Source organism: Anser cygnoides, chromosome 34 (assembly GCF_040182565.1).
Source record: "Anser cygnoides isolate HZ-2024a breed goose chromosome 34, Taihu_goose_T2T_genome, whole genome shotgun sequence".
Lineage (NCBI taxonomy): Eukaryota > Metazoa > Chordata > Aves > Anseriformes > Anatidae > Anser > Anser cygnoides.
In genome coordinates, this window is record NC_089906.1 from 383,837 (window position 1) to 392,447 (window position 8,611).

Here is an 8,611-nt window from a genome sequence, read left to right on the forward strand (position 1 = left end):
TGGGATCCCCTTTTATGAGATCCCCTTCCCTATGGGATCCCCATTCCTATGGGATCCCCTTTTCCTATGAGATCCCTTTCCCTATGGGACCCCTTTTCTATGAGATCCCTTTCCCTATGGGATCCCCCTTCCTATGGGATCCCTCTTCCTATGGGATCCCCTTCCCTATGGGAACCCTTTTCTATGAGATCCCTTTTCCTGTGGGATCCCCATTCCTATGGGATCCCCTTTTCTATGGGATCCCCATTCCTATGGGATCCCTTTTCTTATGGGATCCCCTTCCCTATGGGATCCCTTCCGCTGGGATCCTTTTCCACGGGATCCCTTCCCGTGGGATCCCGTCCCGCGGCACCGGCATCGCTCCCGGTGGGGCGCACGGGGCCGTGGGGTGGGCACAAAGCTCTCCGCCCGTTATCCCCCCCCCCCCCCCCCGTGGCAGCACCGGGCCCACCGGGGGGACCAAGGGGGGTGAGTCCCCGGGGTGAGCGGGACCGGGGATGGGGGGATTTTGGGGGGTTGGGGGGGGCACCGGCCCCATAGGGCCGGGCTGCGGGGGCCGCCGGCTGCCGCGGGCCGGTGGCACCGGGGGCACCCACAACCGGTGCCCCGTTCCCCCCCCCGCTGCCGCAGCCCCGGCTCCTCGAGGCCCCCCCCGGTTCTCACCCACCCCCCCCCAAGTGTCCCGGACCCCCCCAAACCCCGTCCCCGGTTCCTGGGCTCCCCGATCCCGGTGCCTGCCCCCCCCCCCCCCCCCCGGTCCCGTACCTCGGCGGCTCCCGGTGCGGCGGCGCTGCCCGGCATCCACCTGCCGTTGTTTACGGCGGAGCGCGGAGGCGGCGGGGGATGGACGGGGGGGGGCGGTGGGGGGTGAGGGGGGGGGTCCCGCCTTCCCCTCCCCCCCTCCCCTCCCCGGTACCGGCCCCGGTTCCGGCCTCCGCGCCCGGTGCCGACGGAGCCGCCCGGGCGCAACGCGAGGCCGGCGGAAACGCGGCGGCACCGGGACCACGTGGGCACCGGGAGCCCCCGCCGCCGGGAACGGGGTGCCCCCGGTAACGGGAACCCCGGTGATGGGATCCCCGGTAACGGGATGTCCCCGGTAATGGGAACCCTGGTAACGGGATCCCCCCGGTAACGGGAGCTCCCTGGGAACGGGGTGCCCCCGGTAACGGGAACCCCAGTAACGGGATCACCCCGGTAATGGGATGCCCCCGGTAACGGGATCCCCGGTGATGGGATCCCTCCGGTAACAGGAGCTCCCCGGTAACGGGGTGCCCCTGGTAACGGGAACCCCAGTAATGGGACCCCCCGGTAACGGAACCCCCAGTAACGGGAACCCCAGTAATGGGACCCCCGGTAATGGGATCCCCCCAGTAACGGGACCCCCAGTAATGGGAACCCCCCGGTAACGGGAACCCCAGTAACGGAACCCCCAGTAACGGGAACCCCAGTAATGGGACCCCCGGTAATGGGATCCCCCCAGTAACGGGACCCCCAGTAATGGGATACCCCCAGTAATGGGACCCCCCGTAACAGGATCCTCCCACTAATGGGATCCCCCCGGTAACGGGAACCCCAGTAATGGGAACCCCCGGTAACGGGAACCCCAGTAATGGGACCCCCAGTAACGGGATCCCCCCACTAACAGGATCCCCCTGGTAACAGGGTCCCCCCGGTAATGGGAACCCCGGTAATGGGATCCCCGGTAATGGGAGCCCCCGGTAACAGGATTGCCCCAGTAACGGGATGCCCCCAGTAACGGGATGCCCCCAGTAACGGGACCGCTCCCCCTCCCCAGTATCCCCCCGGTAGCTTCCATGTCCCCCTGTCCCCGTGTCGCCATTCCCCCACGTCCCCATATCTGTGTCCCCGTGTCCCCACAACTCCCCACGTCCCCACGTCCCCATAACCCCGTGTCCCCCCGTGTCCCCCCATCCCCATACCCCCCGTTCCCATGTCCCCATGTCCCCCACCATGTCCCCATATCCCCCATCCCCATGTCCCCCCATCCCCATGTCCCTATATCCCCATATCCCCCCATGTCCCCCCCATTCCTGTGTCCCCCCATACCTCCCATGTCCCCCCCATGTCCCCCCATCCCCCCGTGTCCCCATGCCCCCCCATGCCCCCCTATATCCCCATGTCCCCCCAATGTCCCCCCATGTCCCCATGCCCCCCATGTCCCCATATCTCCCCCGCCCCCCCATCCCAATATCCCCCCATGTCCCCCTATATCCCCATGTCCCCATGTCCCCCCATGTCCCCATGTCCCCCCCATGTCCCCATGCCCCCCATGTCCCCATATCCCCCATGTCCCCCCATCCCAATATCCCCCCATGTCCCCCCCATGTCCCCCCATGTCCCCATGTCCCCCCCATGTCCCCATGTCCCCCCCATGTCCCCATGCCCCCCCATGTCCCCATATCCCCCCATGTTCCCCTATATCCCCATGCCCCCCACGTCCCCATATCCCCCACCCAAGCCCCATACATGTCCCTGTCCCCCCCCCCGTTTTTGGGGCCGGGCAGACCCCCCTTGTGCCCGCCTCCTTTTTCCGGGGCGCCTGTCTCTTTAAAATCCGCGCCATCTTTGAGCCGGGCAAGGCCGGCGGCTTCGCGAGGCGGGCGGAGCGGCGCGCATGCGCAGAGCTGGGCGGCGCGGGCGGAAGTGCGCAGGGCGGAAGCGGGCGGGGGAGGGCGGCTGGAGGGTTCCAGAAGAGACCGGAGGGAGCCGGGCCCGCTCCACGGCCCCGCCATGGTGGACTACAGCGTGTGGGACCACATCGAGGTGTCGGATGATGAGGACGAGACGCACCCCAACATCGACACGGCCAGCCTCTTCCGATGGCGGCACCAGGTCGGGCCCCCGAGGCCCCGCCGTTCCCGGCAGGCCTCGTTGTCATGGCAACCGCGCTAGGCCCCGGACCCCCCCCTCCCTTTAGGCCCCGCTGCTCCCGGCGGGCTTCGTTGCCATGGCAACCAGGCTAGGCCCCGGCCCCCCCCCTCCCTTTAGGCCCCCGCTCCCGGCAGGCTTCTTTGCCGTGGCAACCAGGCTAGGCCCCCCCCCCCCCCCGCTCCCCTTCGGCCTTCCCCATTGGGGCCCCGGTTGGCATGGCGACCGAGCCCCCCGTTGCCATGGTGACCGGCCCCTCCCCTATCGCCCCCATCGCTTTTGGGCCCGGCCCCCCTTCCTAAAGCCTTCCCCCCCTCCCAAATCCTATCCCCCCCCCCCATAGACCCCCTCCCTCCATCCCCTTGGTGACCGGCTCCCCCGTTTCCATGGCAACCACCCCCCCCCCAGGTCCCGTGTACCCCCCCCACTGTCACATTTATAGGGCCGGGGGTTTATAGGGCCCTGACCCCACAGCCGCACCTCTGGCCCCTTCCCCATAGGGCCTGGGGGGGTCCCAGGCCCCTCGGTCCCCTCCGAGCCCCCTGTCCCCATTTTGTCCCCTGGGGCTCTCAGCCCACCCCCCCCCCCCCCCACCAGCAGGACCCAAACCCGCCCCTTTTTCCCCCATCCTAATAAAATCTAGGACTCCGCTGGACACGGGGGGGGGGGGCACACGAGCACGGGGATTTCTCTTAGGGGGCAGCGCTCGGGGTCTTGCCGGATCGGGGGCTGCGCTTTGGTGCTGTTTTCATCCCCCCCGACCCTAAAAAAGCGGGGAAAACTCCCCCGTTTTGCAGGAGAAAGGGGAATTTCTCCTCCTAATCCCACTGGGGAACGCTTTGTTGTTTGGGGGAGGGTTTAAAATTGTAAAATCCCCCCTCCCCGCAGGCCCGCGTGGAGCGGATGGAGCAGTTCCAGAAGGAGAAGGAGGAGCTGGACAAGGGGTGCCGCGAGTGCAAGCGCAAGCTCGCCGAGTGCCAGCGGAAGCTGAAGGAGCTGGAGGTGGCCGAGCCCGAGGGGGGCGCGCCGAGGTGGCCCGGCTGCAGGCCGAGGCGCAGCAGCTGCGCAACGAGGAGAGGGGCTGGGAGAGCAAGCTGGAGGAGCTGAAGAAGAAGGAGAAGAACATGCCCTGGAACGTCGACACGCTGAGCAAAGACGGCTTCAGCAAGGTGGGTTGGGGTCTTTTGGGGGGAGGGGGTCGTCCCCCCTGTGTCTCCCCGCCGTGGATTGTGGCGGGGGGGATTCGGGGTCAGGCGGCGTCCCTCGGCCCCGCAGAGCGTCTTCAACGTCAAGCCGGAGGAGAAGGAGGAGACGGAGGAGCAGAAGGAGAAGAAACACAAAAGCTTCGTGGAGAGATACGAGAAGCAGATCAAGCACTTCGGTGAGCCGCCCTTACCCCCGATCCCCGGGGGCGTCCCCAATCCCCGGGGGGTCATCCCCGATCCCCGAGGGGTGTCCCTGGTCCCTGGGGGTGCCCCAGTCCCCGGGGGGATCCCAAAACCACGAAACCCCCACGAATTTTTCCCCATTTTCCTCATTTGATGCCTTCCTCTCACCTCCCTTTCCCCCGCTGAGGCAAAAACGGGCGCCCCGCCTGCCTTCGCGACAGCCCCGGCGGGGTTTACGATTTACGGGGGGTTGCGGGGGTGTTAATTAATTAGGAACGGCTAACGAGGGGAGGGTCCGTGCTCGGCAGGCATGCTGCGGCGCTGGGACGACAGCCAGAAGTACCTGGCCGATAACCCGCACCTCGTCTGCGAGGAGACGGCGAACTACCTGGTGATCTGGTGCATCGACCTGGAGGTGGAGGAGGTGAGGGGAGCCGCGGGGGGGCTTTTTCCCCTTCCAACCGCCCCCATCACCTTTTGGAGCATTTTCCCCTTCCAACCCCCCCCCCCGTCACCTTTTGGGGCTTTTTCCCTTCCCCCTCCCCTTTTGGAGCTTTTTCCCCTCCTAACCCCCTCCCCCCATCACATTTAGGAGCTTTTTCCTCTTCCACCCCCTCCCTGTCACCTTTTGGGGCTTTTTCCCTTCCCAACGCCCCCCAGTCACATTTTGGGGCTTTTTCCCCTTCCAACACCCCCCCCGTCACCTTTTGGAGCTTTTTCCCCTCTGAACCCCCCCGCTGCCACTTTTTGGAGCTTTTTCCCCTTCCACCCCCCTCCCTGTCACCTTTTGGGGCTTTTTCCCCTCCCAACCCCCCCCCCCCCATCACATTTTGGAGCTTTTTCCCCTTCCCACCCCCCCCCGCTGCCACTTTTTGGGGCATTTTCCCCTTCTAACCCCGCTCCCCGTCACCTTTTGGGGCTTTTTCCCCTCCCAACGCCCCCCCCAGTCACATTTTGGGGCTTTTTTCCCTCCCAACCCTCCCCCGTCACCTTTTGGGGCTTTTTCCCTTTCCACCCCCCCCCGCCGACAGAATTTCGGTTACTTCCCCCCCGCCGAACCCCCCCCCGGCCACCCTTGCGGGGGCTCCCCGCGGTAGAAGGGGCCGGCGCCGAGCTCCCTGGGCGAAATTTAGGTGGGAATTTGTTTTTTTTGATGATTTTGGGGGTTCTTTCCGCCCGCAGAAGCACGCGCTGATGGAGCAGGTGGCCCACCAGACCATCGTCATGCAGTTCATCCTGGAGCTGGCCAAGAGCCTCAAGGTGGACCCGCGGGCGTGCTTCAGGCAGTTCTTTGCCAAGATCAAGGTGAGAGCGGCCCCCCCCGCCCCCCCCCCTCAAAAAATACCTGCTCTCGCCTCCTTTCCAACCCCAATTTTCCAGCGCGCCAAATATTCCAGTTTCCCTCTGGTTTTTTTTCGGAGCTCCGTCTTAAAAACGACGCCGGGGAGGGGCGGGAGGAGGGGTGGGGGCCCTTTTTTGCCCCCCCTTCTTGCTTTATTTTTGCCCCCCCCCTTCTTTTTTTTTCTTGCCCGCTTCTTTCTTTTCGTTTCTTTCTTTTGACCCCTTCTTTCTTTTCTTTCTCTTTTTGTCCCCCCTTCTTTCTTTTTTCTCCCCTTTTTTGTTTTTTTCCTCTCCTTTCTTTTTTTGCCCCTTCTCTCTTTTTTCTCCTCCTTTCATTTTTCTCCCTTTTCTTTTTTCCTTTTTTTCTTTCTTTTTTTCTCCCCTTCTTTCTTTTCTATTTTTGCTTCCCTTCTTTCTTTTTTTGCCCCTTATTTTTCCCCCTTCTTTCATTCTTTTTTTTGCTCCCCTTTTTTCTTTTTTCTCCCCCTTTCTTTTTTTCTTCCCCTTCTTTCTTTTGTATTTTTCCTCCTTTTCTTTTTCCCCTTCTTTCTTTTCTTTTTTCTCCCCTTTTCTTTTTTCTCCCCTTTTTTCTTTTCTTTCTATTTTTCCCCCTTCTTTTTTCCTTTTTTCTCCTTCTTTCATTTTTTTCTTTTCCTTTTTTTCTCCCCTTCTCTTTTCCTTTTTTCCTCTCCTTCTCTCTCTTTTCCCCCTTTTCTTTTTTCTTGTTTTCTATTTTTCCTTCCCTTCTTTCTTTTTTCCCCATCCTCTTTTCTCCCCTTCTCTTTTTTATATTTTCCTCCCCTTCTTTCTTTTTTTGCCCCTTCTCTTTTTTCCCCCTTCTTTCATTTTCTTTTTCTCCCCTTTTACTTTCTTCCCTTTCTTTCTTTTTTTCTCCCCTTTTTTCTTTTCTTTCTCTTTTTTCCCCCTTCTTTCTCTTTTCCTGTTTTCTCCCCTTCTTTCATTTTTATCTCCTCTTTTCTTTTTTCCCCCTTTTCTTTACTTTTCTCCCCCTTTCCCCCCCCGTGCCCGCAGACGGCCGACCAGCAGTACATGGAGGGCTTCAACGACGAGCTGGAGGCCTTCAAGGAGCGGGTGCGCGGCCGCGCCAAGGCGCGCGTGGAGAGGGCCCTGCGGGAGTACGAGGAGGAGGAGCGCCAGAAGCGCCTCGGGCCCGGCGGCCTCGACCCCGTCGAGGTCTACGAGTCCCTTCCCCCCGTGAGTCAGGGGGGCTTGGGGGGGGGGTTTGGGGGGCTTTATAGGGCTTTGGGGGGCTCGGGGGGGGGGGGGGTTGGGGGGTTTTGGAGGGGATTTGGGGGGCCTTATAGGGCTTTGGGGGGGGGTTGGGGGGTTTTGGAGGGGAGCGGGGGGGCTTTGGGGGAGTTTAGGGGGTGGGGGGTTGGGGGGTTGTGAAGGCTTTGGGGGGGCTTTTGTGGGGTTCTGTGAGGGGCGTTTGTGGGGGAGCCTTGGGAGGTGTTTTGTAGGGGCTTTGTGGGGGTTTTGTAGGGGGCGGGGGCTTTTGGGGGGTTGGGGTTTTTTGGGGGGGGGGGTTGTGGGGTTTGGTAGGGTTTTGGGGTTCCGCTCACCCCCTTCCCGCCCCCCCCCCCAGGAGCTGCAGAAGTGTTTCGACGTCAAGGACGTGCAGCTGCTGCAGGACACCATCGGCCGCATGGACCCCACGGTGGGCGCCTTGGGGGGGGGGGGGGGCGCCGCTCCCCCTTTTTATCGCTTTTTATGTTTCCCATTATCATTTTTAACCCTATTTTTCCTCCCCCCCCGCAGGAGGCCAAGTACCACATGCAGCGCTGCATCGACTCGGGCCTCTGGGTCCCCAACGCCAAGGGGGGGGGCGAGAAGGGCGGGGAGGGGGCCGAGGCCGTCTACGAGGAGATCCCCAAGGAGGGCGAGGGCAAGGGGAAGGCGTGAGGGGGCCGCGCTCTTCCTCCCTCCCTCCCCCTCCTCTTCCTCGCCGCCGTGCACGCTTCTCCCCCCCCCCCCCCCCCCAACACCGATGGGGTGAACACAAAGGGGGGGGGGGCGGCCCTGCAGCCCCCGCCTCGCCCCTAAGGGGGGGGTTTTGGGGTGCCACAACTTCCCCCCGTCCTTGATGCGCCCCCCCTCCTCGCTGTAATTTGGGTTTTGGGGGGGTGGGGGGGGGTGATTTTGGGGTGGGGGGGGGTAGGGGGGGGGCCGGGCAGTGCAATCGTCACCGCGGCTCGAGGGCAGCGCTCGGGCTCTGGCACCAATAAAGCGATGGAAGCGAAGGGGGGGTCGTGATTGGGGGGGGGCGAGGGGGGGGCAAAAGGGGGTGTGGGGGGGTGGTGGCGGCACCGGGGAGGGGTGAAAGGGCGGTGGGGGGATGAGGGGGGGGCAAAAGGGGGTGGGGAGTGGGGATGGTGGCACTGGGGAGGGGAGAAAGGGGGGTGGGGGGTGGGTAAAAAGGTGGGGGGGGTAAAAAGGTGGGGTTTGGGGGGGATTTTGGCTTTGGGGAGGGGCAAAAGGGGGGGTGGGGGGTAAAAAGGGGGTGGAGGGGGGGCGAAACGGGGGTTGGGGAGGTAAAAAGGGGGAGTTGGGGGGGCTATTGGCTCTGGGGAGGGGCAAAAGGGGGGTTGGGGGGTAAAAAGGGGGTGGAGGGGTAAGAGGAGGGTGGGGGGGATATTGGCACTGGGGAGGGGCAAAGGGGGGGGTTGGGGGGTAAAAAGGGGGGGGTTGGGGGGTAAAAAGGGGGGGGTTGGGGGGTAAAAAGGGGGGGGGTTGGGGGGTAAAAAGGGGGGGGGTTGGGGGGTAAAAAGGGGGGGGGTTGGGGGGTAAAAAGGGGGGGGTTGGGGGTAAAAAGGGGGGGGTTGGGGGGTAAAAAGGGGGGGATACTGGCTCTGGGGAGGGGCAAAAGGCTGTGCCCCCCAATTTGCCCCCCTTGCCCCCCACATCCAGCTCTGCCCCCCCTGTCCCCCCCCATTTCCAGCAGTTCCCCCCGATTTGCCCCCTACCCCCCCAAT

At 63.3% G+C, this 8,611-nt stretch overlaps 1 protein-coding gene across 1 annotated transcript; it reads left to right on the forward strand.

Moving 5' to 3' along the window:
- Positions 1 to 2,664: 2,664 nt before the first annotated feature.
- On the forward strand, positions 2,665 to 7,879 carry CDC37 (cell division cycle 37, HSP90 cochaperone). The gene is given in 9 exon segments (XM_066986472.1): positions 2,665 to 2,853; positions 3,778 to 3,913; positions 3,916 to 4,058; positions 4,165 to 4,270; positions 4,586 to 4,701; positions 5,460 to 5,582; positions 6,651 to 6,833; positions 7,225 to 7,296; positions 7,398 to 7,879. Coding segments are annotated over 9 exon segments (1,125 nt in total). The 5' UTR covers positions 2,665 to 2,751; the 3' UTR covers positions 7,542 to 7,879.
- The last annotated feature ends 732 nt before the right edge of the window (positions 7,880 to 8,611 follow it).